General features: G+C 38.8%; 1 protein-coding gene across 1 annotated transcript in view; it reads right to left on the bottom strand.

Annotated features, from left to right (window-relative positions):
• sgcd (sarcoglycan, delta (dystrophin-associated glycoprotein)) overlaps nt 1–12,736 on the bottom strand; it is a 161,886-nt gene that overhangs the window by 61,878 nt on the left and 87,272 nt on the right. Inside the window, exons 4-5 of the mRNA XM_079835355.1 lie at nt 3,614–3,701; nt 901–1,020 (exon numbers count right to left, since the gene is read on the bottom strand). Coding sequence (XP_079691481.1) covers nt 901–1,020; nt 3,614–3,701 — 208 coding nt within the window. The remainder of the gene's footprint in view (nt 1–900; nt 1,021–3,613; nt 3,702–12,736) is intronic.

The following is a 12,736-nucleotide window of genomic DNA, read 5'->3' as shown; positions in this document are numbered from 1 at the left end:
TTGTGAGTGGAAAGACTGAACACTTCTCAAGAGAGGAATCCTTTTATTTTTGATATTTAAAAATGCTTGTGTGCTGCTCTGCATTCTTGTGTGTGCATAAGAGGTGCATATTACTAATGCACCCTTTAAATAACACAAAAACTTTAGACCAGGTTTTAGTTGGTCAATGGCGCAGACGTTTTCAGTTGCCTCAAAATTGCAACGCACCAACAATGCGCCTGAACACACCTCGTTTTCAGACCAGCACGCCCATGGGTGAACAGATGTGCATGAGTGCATTTAAACAATGTGGCGCTGGACGTAAAAACTATAACTGCGTCGGGCTGAAACTAGCAAAAAACACTTGCGTCGTGCCTGGCGTTGCATTGTGCTGGGTGTGTGATAGGGTCCTTAGATTTAAAACAACAATATCAAATTCAGTAATTGCATCAAAATCAATGATTACTTTAACATGTTAACTTTGACAGCCCTTAAAAATAATCAATGAAATCTTGTCCACCTTACAAACCTCCTTGTCCTCAGACCCCAGTTTGAAAACCTGTATTTTAGACAATATTATTGCAAATAGTATTGAATTTATTTTTTAAAGCAACAAATAAATGACAAATGTTTCATTATATTGTAGTAGATGCTTTGCCATTGTTTTTGGAGGGCTCTTAAAAGTGTGAAACGGTATTTGATGTCATATGCTTATTGAATTATACCACTGTATCAATTACCAACACAATTCGCACAATTCGCACATTACCAAATGCCAGTTTGTGTTTAAAAGCAATTCTGTGAGGCACATTTAGCACTTACATTTCTTTTTGTAGACTGTGCCAAACAACTGTGTGCTTTCTGTGAGCATAAAAAAAGTTTAATACCCTCAAATGTGTTATAATGTAAATGTTCACTCACCCATAACTCGTAATCTCTCTGCACCAACTACCACCTCATGGTCGTCTGCAGAGAAGAGCAGTTTTCCTGCACTTGATTTTACCTCCAGCATTTTGCCCCGTGCATGAACTCCATGAGAACCTGACAAAAAAATATTTTTACAGTTTATGATAAGCATTTTTCATGTATCCCCAAAGAATCTAGCTCAAATTACGACAATGGGAGATATCCTGACAGAATGTTTATATATTGGTATATGTATTCGTCCTGAACGGTCACGGTACGGACGTCACGGTTCGGTGCATACAGTCAGACGACGAATACAGTCAGTCACAGGCGATCCACACCCCAATCCAGATGAGTTCAGATGGCATGCAAGAGCTTGCTAGTAGCCTATTAGTCTCGCTTCAGCTTGACGGCTGAAGGCCTGGACTCCATCGCAGCTTTCATTGGGCCGTCTGACTGACATGTAAAGCAACCAATTACAGTTTGTTTTGTTCCCTGTCATGTTTAGGGGTGTGAAAATGAAACGTCAATGTCCCTACAATAACAGACCGTTGTATACAACTCTTGGACGTATTTTAATGATTCATGAACTTTACATACTTCACCTACTTTTGAAAATCCAGTGTTTAGTTGATTCTGATAAGCGCTCATTGTTACAGTTATAAACATGACAGTGTTCTTCTTTCATGAGGGGGTTTGGCTTCACGGCATCTTTGTTTCCAGATGGACCGTTAAAGAACGCGACACACACATCCTGTAGAATTCAACCAATCAGATGACGACTTCGAAACTCCTGAAGTGTTTCCAGTTAAGTGGATCGGCGTGACGTCTGAGGCTGAGGCTAGTAGCCAATACGCTGAGTTTTGATACATTTTTGATGCGCTCCACAAACTTCACAGAAAATAGAACCGGGATGGCAGAAACCGACAACCTGTTTGTTTTCTTTATTTTGTGAGTGTATAGTATACCAAATAAAAATAGACCCTGCAGTCTCACATGATGTCTTACTCTTATCTGTATGACCATAAATGATGGAGTGTTTTAAAGTTATTTCTGCTATTATAATGAAACAAAATATTTAGGCATTGAGCCGATTTGTGTCATGGAAGTTTCACTACTACAGTCCAGTGATGAAATATGCATGTCCTGGAAATGGAAAGCCGCGGCTTCACTTGCTGTCTCCTCATGGAAAGGTGAAGTAGGTTCGGATGTAGATGGCACTTTTTCTCCTTCTTGCTCATCTTTCCGTGATTTCTTGAAAAAGCGTAATATTGAACTTTGCGCATCGGCCATTGTCTCCGCATGTTAAAGGATTAGTTAACTTTTAAAAGAAAATTACCATCCTAGGTGTATATGACTTTCTTCTTTCTGATAAACACAATCAGAGTTATATCCTGACGCTTCCACGCTTTATAATGGCAGTGAACGGGGCCAACGAGTTTGAAGAGCCAAAAAGTGCATCCATCCATCATAAACAGACTCCACACTGCTCAGGGGAGTTAATAAAATTATAAAAAACTTTATGAAGTAAAATATCTAGCTTCCGCAAGACTGCCTTCATGTATTCAATTTATGAAGAAAGTGTCTCTCCCTGTTCAAAATGCTTACGCTACGTCCAACGTTGCACCAGTTACGCTTTTTCCGTAAGTTGAATATGGAAGGCGTTCTGGCGGAAGCTAGATATTTCACTTTATAAAGTTTTGAATACGGATACTTTTCTTACAAAAACCCATCGCTTCAGAAGGCCTTTAATAACACCTCCGGAGCCGTGTGGAGTAAGTTTATGATGGATGGATGCACTTTTTTGAGCTTCAAACGTGTCATTCACTGCCATTATAAAGCTCGAAAAGGTCAGGATATTTATTAATGTAACTCTGATTGTGTTCATTAGAAAGAAGAAAGTCATATACACATAGGATGGCTTGAAGGTGAGTAAATCATTGGATGATTTTCATTTTAAAGTGAACTAATCCTTTAATGAACTCTCACGTGCAAATAAAATGACAGCGTAGGCTAAGCACAACACGATAATAAGCTTGAAAACAGCCGTTACATTTTACAGCGCAGCATTGGTCAACCTATAAATTAGAGCAACAAATCTTGTAATTTACTTAATGACTTTTCTGACCAGCAAGTACACAAAAAACTTTAGAATTCAATTAATGAAACACATGCTTGTTCTTACACTTCCTTTTTAATTTTGTTTTGTATACAGGTACTCTAGCACCATAACTCAAGTGAAAGTCACTTAACTAGTCCATTTAAGGCAAAATTACTTTCATTAAAATATGGCCTCACTATTAACCAGGACTTAATAGTACATGCATCCATGCACATGCAATTACTGTGCTGTAATGAAGTCTCTAGTCACAGTTATAAAGGCTACATCATGAGAGAGATGAGACTAACAACCTGGCTATCAAAGAACCCTTTAACTCTTTCAAAATAGTCATTTAACCATCTGTCCCATAAAATCTAACATAATAGCTGCCTGGATTCATTTTCCTCCTGTGAGCGGATTGGCCCTTAGTCGCCTCCTGAGTTCAGTGAATATTTCATTTCATGCTATCTACCCTAATATAAACGCCCACAGAGATGGGGTGAGAAATCTTCATTCCAATTTATAGTCTGCGAAATCTCGGGGAGCAAGACCATTGTAATTATCACAAAGGGGTTGCATGAGGGCTTTTAAACAATTCTTAGCGTAAGTGCATATTTTTGTGCTTACCTGCAATGAGTTGAGATACTAATTGCTTCTTCTCGTTGAGGATGTTGACAGACACGTTCTTAGAAGACTGCAGGAACAATGGGCTTCCCTGACATTAAAAAAAGAGTTAAAAAATAAAAAATAAATAAATGAAAAATTTATAAATTCAACTTTTTTAACTGGCAAAAAATAGAAAAATAGTGGTAACCTGCAATTGTTACATTGCACATATGCAATTTCTGAGAATCATTGTTTGAACACTGTTGATATTTGAAATCAACCCAAACAAACACACCATTGCTCATTGCTCTGCACCCAAGATGCAAAGTTCACAGTCGGGCCAGTGTTGCATTGTTCACTAGTTTATTATTTGCAAGTCTTTTTAAGTCTTACCAATTTAAACATTCAAGCGATTTTAAACTATTCAGTACTCTGAGAGATGGTTTTCTTTGCGTGCATAGATAAAGCCACCTCACAAACAGCTCGCGAGTAACAAAACTGAGTTCTTTTTCACTCATTATAGTACTTTAACGGTCAAAAACACAACATTTTGTCAAAATTCCACTGAGTATCCTCGTAAACACAGTAGGTTATGTCTTAAATAAACATGTGTTACAATATATAATGGATCCGTGCCCTAGCTCTTAAAGTGACAGCAGCCTAATATGAGTCTGATAAAACAAAAAAGGATAGATTTAATTGTAAGGAATCATGATTACTAGCCTATGTATTTAATTTATACAGGACTAAAAGACTATCCAGTGTTATTTTAAATTTGATTATTCAGTATAGTGTTTCTGTACCCGAATACTAGTGTTAGACCTACCCAAAAAACGTGCCCTACATGTGCGTTCACACCGCCACTGACGAGAGTGTCAAAATGGTCAGAAGTCATTAATTTTCAATGTGAGCTGGCGGCGAGCAGCAATGTGGCACGTCTTGCACGATGTGGCGTCGAGGGGAGCTGAAGTCAGGTCAACTTTATGGTAATGAGCTTTGACGTGGTTCGGCGGCAACCAATCGGATTGTAGAAGTCCTCTGCTTGAGAGGATTCCAGAGAACGCAGTCGTGTAACTTTGGTTCCGACCACATTAGTTCCCAAGCAAAATGGAAGAGAGGTTGATCATTGCTGTGGCGGGTTTGATAAGAATGCGCGCAACACTATTTATAGGCAACATTTTCACACTAGGATAAATTCATTTACTCAAAACAACACAGATTTGACCAATTGCATTAAGGCTACACTTCAACCAGGACAGTTATTGTAATGTAGGCTGCACACAAATTACTGTTAGTGTTAATTAAAGACCTAGGCTGGTAAACTTCTCCTAAATTGTATGTTGAAATTAGACTAGTACTTAACCATGAACACAAAAGCCACACCAAACAAAGGGCTTTTAATTGGTTTATTATGTTAGCAAACTTGTAACTATAATTGTTATGTTCTTTCTATTGATCAATGTGCCGAGGTTGACGAGCGAGAGACATGGGAGGAGCGAGGGAGATCGGTGTGCGTGATTGAGAATGAGCGCCACCTGCGAGGCACACCGGTCTCGAGTCCTCTCATGAGGGAGCACGGAGGCATATATGGACGAGCGACACCAATGAAGGACGAGAGAGGACCAGACCGTGAGGGGCTTTTTCATTTTATTTATTTATTTTATTAAAGTCTGTTGAATGTTCCCCGGTTCCCGCCTCCTTCTTCCCTTATTTACAAACTCTACTACATTGGTACCGAAGCCCGGGAGGAAGGAGAGACATGCTGTCGAAGAGCCCTCGCTGCTGAGGGGGATCGCAGTGCTGAGGAGTTCGGGGGGCGTGGATGGATGAAGGCCGCAAGTGGTGAAGATCTGGTGGGACGGAGAGCTCGCTGCCGTGCCCCTGGGTCGAGGTGGGGTGGCTGCCATCCAAGAGGGAGCGGAGGAGTCGCCGGCGCTTGCCGTGAGCCGGAGCCTGCTGCCGTCCGCCATGTTGGGGAGGAGCAGGGAGCACGGGACTCGCTGCCCTCGACAGGAGGAGCCACCGCCAGCCGCCAGGGGGCGGAGGAGGATTGACCCGAAGGGGGGTAGGCGTAGGGGGTATTGTGGCGAGGTTGACGAGCGAGAGACATGGGAGGAGCGAGGGAGATCGGTGTGCGTGATTGAGAATGAGTGTCACCTGCGAGGCACACCGGTCTCGAGTCCTCTCATGAGGGAGCACGGAGGCATATATGGACGAGCGACACCAATGAAGGACGAGAGAGGACCAGACCGTGAGGGGCTTTTTCATTTTATTTATTTATTTTATTAAAGTCTGTTGAATGTTCCCCGGTTCCCGCCTCCTTCTTCCCTTATTTACAAACTCTACTACATTGGTACCGAAGCCCGGGAGGAAGGAGAGACATGCTGTCGAAGAGCCCTCGCTGCTGAGGGGGATCGCAGTGCTGAGGAGTTCGGGGGGCGTGGATGGATGAAGACTGCAAGTGGTGAAGATCTGGTGGGACGGAGAGCTCGCTGCCGTGCCACCGGGTCGAGATGGGGTGGCTGCCATCCAAGAGGGAGCGGAGGAGTCGCCGGCGCTTGCCGTGAGCCGGAGCCTGCTGTCGTCTGCCACGTTGGGGAGGAGCAGGGAGCACGGGACTCGCTGCCCTCGACAGGAGGAGCCACCGCCAGCCGCCAGGGGGCAGAGGAGGATCGAGCCGAAGGGGGGTAGGCGTAGGGGGTATTATGGCGAGGTTGACAAGCGAGAGACATGGGAGGAGCAATTATTGTACCTTTTATTTATTTATTTTATTAAAGTCTGTTGAACGTTCGCCGGTTCCCGCCTCCTTCTTCCCTTTTTTACAAACTCTACTACAATCAATTTCTTACTTTCACATTTAGAAGATTTCATGAGGTTAACTTATACCCTACTTGTGGTCAGTCTGCACAAATACAGATCAACATGCTTTGCTTTGCGGCCACAAAACAAAGAAAAAAAAGCATTCAAACTACGTCAGAACGTCAACTAATCTTTCTACAGCATTAGGTTGCCTGATTGTTCTGTGCAGTGTTAGTTTCTCTCTGTAAGCTGTACTTTGATTTGTTTAACTTAGTCCTTGTGTGACACCTAGTGGCGAAAAATTTTATAGACCCTTTTCACAGACTGTGATGAGGCGTTTTAATGGGCATCAATATCGTAAATCCTGTAGCGTTTTTTTAATTTGTATAAATAAAAAAAATGTATGAACATTTATAACACTAATACTTTGTATTTTGTTACTTTTGCATCAAATTACAAAAAAAAACAAGTTACCGCTGCTGTGAGGGTGTTTCTACAGCGTCTATGGGAGTGATGGTAAAAATGAACATATTTCTCTCTTTTGACTGCCGTTATCAATCTCACTCTATTTTTTCCCTCTTTTTGAAAGTTGTAAAATAACTATTGGGGCATTTTTCTTTTGCTATTTGAGCAAATGGGTACAGAAAAAAACATGTCATGTATTCGCTCATTCACAACTACAATAGTTAACCCAACTATGACGACTTCCGCTCTGAGAAACCCGGAAATGTGAAAAGGGTCTATTACACTGCTCAATAGAACGCAGCAGGAAGCACGTAAAGCAGTAGAAGAAGAGACTCGTTTTCTGTGATCAGCGTTTTGAATGCACGTCATTGTTTGCTGTCTAATCCTTGGAATAGATATGACCGTAAGTTATACATTTAATTTTATAAACAACTGTAGTGTTGTTGTGTTAGTTTAGTTAAAGCGGGTCGTTATTGAGATGCTTAGAGATCGATGTTTAATGCTGAAAGCTAGTGCGATCTAATGGCTAATAGGCTAATGAAGCTGTGCCATCCTTTCTTCTTCAAGCGCATGTTTATGGTATTAAAACATATCGGTTGTTTATTTAGTTGTTTAAATGTGTAAGTGGATGTTTGTGAATGTGAAAAATATCCATTATATTTTGTGAATCACTTTGTAATTTGTATATTTTGTGTTTCTTTCAGTTTTACAGTAAAGTAAAGTGTGCATCACATAAGCACAAAGAGGAACGTGTGATGGAGCTTTATTTCTGTTGGTTATCTGTCAGCGCTTGGTTCAGAACAGCAATAGCCAGGACGGAATACTGATCATAACCCTTCTTTTTCCAGTGATATCCCTCTGACCTCTGAATCTCTCTTTCAACAGTCTTTCTTCAAATCTCCTTCTTGCTTACTATCTCTCCTCCCCATCACGAGTGGACACGCCCCCTACTACCGATTGGCTACAAGGTTGTTGTAGTGCTCGGTCCGATCTCCACTTTCAACAGCGTTTCTCAGAAATTGCTTACTGCACCTTTAAATTGCTATTTCTATCTGATATCACCCTGTATTTTGTATTTTGCACTGGCTGTTTTTTCCAGCTGTTTTTCTGCTTGAAACTAATGAAAAAAAAACATCAGCCAGTGCAAAATACACAATCAAGATACATTCTCTGAAAACAAGTCTTAATATTTTATGTAGTCATGCTTATCAGGTGAATGTATCTTATTTTAAGGCAGTTTAGACAATGTGTCTGGAAAATAAGACAATGATACTTGGTAAAAATTATTTTGCAGTGTTACATGTTCGCCTGTGAAAGACATATCACAAAATAAGCATTTGTGAAGTCTCTCCTCAGGCAGGGTACTGTGCAAACACTTGGTAAAAATGTCTTTGCTTTGGGGCCATTCAAAAATTAACACAGCATGCGTGTCTGGGTTGATTTAAGAGTTGGGCAGATGGTCTCCTCCAAGAATACATAAAAATAGAAATAAATAAAAATCCAAGGCATCCATCTGCATACAGCTGAAAATAGTCAACAAAAACAATGATACTGCATTAAAGTCTTTGGTAGTAACAGCCGGCATGTAAGACATATATATATATATATATATATATATAGATATCTGTCATAATCTAGAACAATATTTCATGCTCCAGTTGACTATTTAAATAAAAATACTATTTTGTGTTGGATATTAAAAGATAGAGATATGTCTTTAAGGCGAGACATTACAGGTGAAAAAAATTATTAGAAGATGTCACTGTGAAAATTCTCCAATTACTGGCATAAACATATGAAAAAAATGAATTACAAATGTTGTGTAAATTAATGTTTTAATATGCAAATGAGGCCTTATATACTTAAATATACACAAATTTGCATACATTTCCAAAAATCTGGAAATTGGAAAGGACCAGGTTTAAAATGATTGGTTCTATTTGTTGACATATTAGATGAAAGGGCTTTAGAGGGGATTCTGGATATCTTATTTTGTGCTTTAGTAAATGAGAGAATACTGACAATAGCCTTAAAATTCTCCAGTTGACTATTTAATAAAGATAATATTGTGTTGCATATAAAAAGATAGAGATATGTCTTTAATGTAAATTATGCATTGTATTTTTGCTGCTCTGTTTTATCTCAAGTGTAAAAGGCTTTCTTTGTAGATGCTCTTCATTATTGTGAGAACATCTGGTTTTCTGAAGAAATAGGTCAGTCTACTGTAGTTGTGAGGCCTATTAGGAGGAACATAAACTGTTACTTGACACGAGCTATATCTTCCATGACATGCACTTATAAGAAATATAAATCAGGAAAATAATAATATATCTTCAATATCTAAATCTTTTTTTTTTTTTTTTTTTTGAGTTGGGTGTTATACATCAATTATAACACTGTCGTGATTGAACATCAAACCAGGGCCGTGCACAGGGGGGTGGCCCGGTGGGCTGAGGTGCCCCTCTTGCCCCCCTTCCCTCCCTCACCCCCAGAGGATTCCCATAAAAGCAGTCTGTTCCGCTAAAGATCCACTAATTCTGCTAATCCGCTCTGTATTTTCCCGCTCGCTCTGCAGCATCCCTCACAGTCTGTGGCAGTGCCCGCTCAGCCTCCCTGTGGAGACGACAGTTCCAGAATGTCGTCCCAGGTAGATTACAAACTACAATCCACATTACAGACAGTGGTTGATCCGCGGATTTAGTAATTTGGTAGTTTGTTTTGTATTTCTATCGATAATTCGTTGCTCCTGTTCTAATAGTGCTAACAACTTATGCAAACTATTCACGTTCTTGGAAGATAATTAATTGTCTGATCAAATTATTGTACCTGATCTGATCTAATATAAATAACTGCAAATTTTCTGTTGCTGGCACACTTTGTTGACAAAAACTTAGACTTAGAAAGAGCAAAGAGAGGCTAAAGTCAGTTCAACATTGCCAGGCTGTTGTTGAAAATAAGAGCTTGTTTTTAAGTAACTTGCCTGGTTAAATAAAGGTTAAATTACAAATATGGATTCAAAGATCATCATATAGAATATTTAGCAGACAGTTTGTCACACTTTAACTCCTGCAAGTAGCCTATATTTCCCATTATAATCAATTGTGAGTTAATATAGTATCTACAACATACATCACATTTATAATGTTTTATTAAGACCATAGCCTATACATAATTAAAAAAGGTAATATACTATAAATGTTAAAAATGAGTTGTATCTTATGCTGCGTTCCAGGCAGGTTTTTGAGCCAGTAAGTTACAACTTCAAACCACGACTCTTGACTTTGTAGCGTTCCAGGCAAAGTCACGCCAAACTGCCTGAGCGCAAGGAATCGTGTGGTAGCTAGATGTAAACAAAGCATGGCGGACCGTATGAGGCTTATGCTAAATTTACAATAATTTCTATCGCCAAAGTTGCTTACTTGCTTATTTGAGGGAAACGGAGGAGAAAAACGGCGCATACGGCAAGAGAAGCTGTTATACCTTTTATTTAACGTTAATTGTATATTTGTTTCACAAACACCGCATCCGTACGTGGCGATGTGATGTCAGATCTCGTAACTGGGAGTACATCGATCTAGTACACGGGTGGAAAGTTCACGGGTGGGAAGTCACGGGTTTGACTGCCGTTCCAGTGCACTTTCACGGGTAGAAGGTTGGAAAAACACGGGTTACGGGTTGCCTGGAACATGGCATTAGCATAGTTGGGTACAATGGGGCTTAATGCACACCCTAAGAAAAATTTGCTTTTTAAAAATATATATGTTTGTATTAAAGGGTTAGTTCACCCCAAAATTTAAATTCTGTCATTAATTACTTACCCTCATGTCGTTCGACACCCATAAAAACTTAGTTAATCTTCGGAACACAAATGAAGATATTTGAGTTGAAATCCGATGGCTCAGAAAGGCCTCCATTGGCACAATGCACGGTTCACTCTCAAGACCCATAAAAGGTACTAAAGACGTCGTTACAAAGTCCATCTCACTACAGTGGTTCTACATTAACTTTATGGAGCAACGAGAATAGTTTTTGGTGCAAAAAAACCTAAATAACGACTTATATAGTGATGACCAATTTCAAAACACGGCATCATGAAGCTTCGAAGCGTTATGAATCAGTGAGTCGATTCAGCGGTTTGGATCGCCAAAGTCACGTGATTTCAGCAGTTTGGCGGTTTGACACGCGATCCGGATCATGATTCGACTCACTGATTCATAACGCTTCGAAGCTTCATGATGCCGTGTTTTGAAATCGTCATCACTATATAAGTCGTTATTTAGGGTTTTTTTGTGCACAAAAACTATTCTCGTCGCTTCATAAAGTTATTGTAGAACCACTGTAGTGAGATGGATTTTGTAACAACGTCTTTAGTACCTTTTATGGGTCTTGAGAGTGTAAAGTGCATTGTGCCAATGGAGGCCTTTCTGAGCCATCGGATTTCAAAATATCTTAATTTGTGTTCCGAGGATGAACGGAGGTCTTAAAGGTGTCGAACGACATGAGGGTAAGTAACTAATGACAGAATTTTAATTTTTGGGTGAACTAACCCTTTAAACATTGCTGGAGCAACAGATTTTCTGTGAAAATAAATCATAAAAATGGTTTGTTTGTTTGTTTAAAAATCTTATAAATGTAGGAGGTGGCAAGGGGGCCTTTTACCCCACAGACACACATGGGGCAAAAGACAAATACTTCAGCTAAAATAATTTTTTAATCATGTCTTAGTTAAAACTTTTTAAAACTACCACTTTAGCAAAGTATATGCTATTTTCTGTTTATTTTGATAACTAAAATAATTAATTATTGTTCAATAAATATACTGCCATTAGAATATTTTAGTATACAAATATATTTAGAAAATACAGAAACAGAAATTATAAAAAAAAGTACAGATTCTGATAGCATTGAATGATAATTCAATTAACTATATAATAATAATTTTTAATAAAGCTTTAGTAACAAATCATTAAAATATGATATTTTATTATATGATATTAATATCATATTTTTAAATATGATTTTCATTATAAATATGATTATCTCTAAGGTGGACACCCAATTTAATATATGATATTTCCCATCTGAATCTAACCATGCCATGTCAACAAACGTTAAAGTCAGCCGCTGTTTATTATCATGTTAATACAATACTTTTACATATTCTTCTGTTATTGAAAAACTGTTGCTTTAATTAGGCTACTTTGAACAAAACTGAAAATCATTAACATGACCTTTGTTTCAAAATATATTCAATAGTTTTAGCGATTCTCATTTGCTACATAAATCTTCAACATTTTAAAACACATTAAATGAGATCAAATTAGCGCAGAATCAACTTTTTGGAGGAGTAATTACAACAACATAAATTGAATTAGCACTAAAACCTAACAACTGTTTTTACAATATGATTGTAAAAGGTATTTTATTAATTCTCTATATTAAGATGATACTCAACCCCCTTATAGTGCCCCCTTTTTTTGGTTTGGGCCACTGCCCCTCAAAATGTCTGTGCACGGCCCTGCATCAAACAGTATGAACATCAATATGTTACACAAATCTGACATATTTCAGAAATGCAATGAGAAAAAATGACTGGGTGGTTAAAGAGGAGGGGGTTAGGAAAAAGGGCGAAGGATTTGTGACATCAGCCAAAAAGGAAAGTTATTAAATAAAACATTTTTGTGTATCATGCAGAATAAGAACAAAAATGTGGAATGGCAAAGTAAACAAGGTCAATTCTGATTTAATTTTGACTTTAAAGTCTCAATGTAATAGAAATGTGAACCAGATTCATCATATGCTGATACTAGTAGAGTGTTGTTTACACAGAGAAACATCAGAAATGCAACAGGTGTTCAATTATTCATTACACTGTGACCT

This window comes from Gobio gobio, assembly GCF_949357685.1.
Source record: "Gobio gobio genome assembly, chromosome: 14".
NCBI classification, from domain to species: domain Eukaryota; kingdom Metazoa; phylum Chordata; class Actinopteri; order Cypriniformes; family Gobionidae; genus Gobio; species Gobio gobio.
Note: the sequence above shows the minus strand (reverse complement) of the source record. Positions and strands in the feature narration are given on the sequence as shown.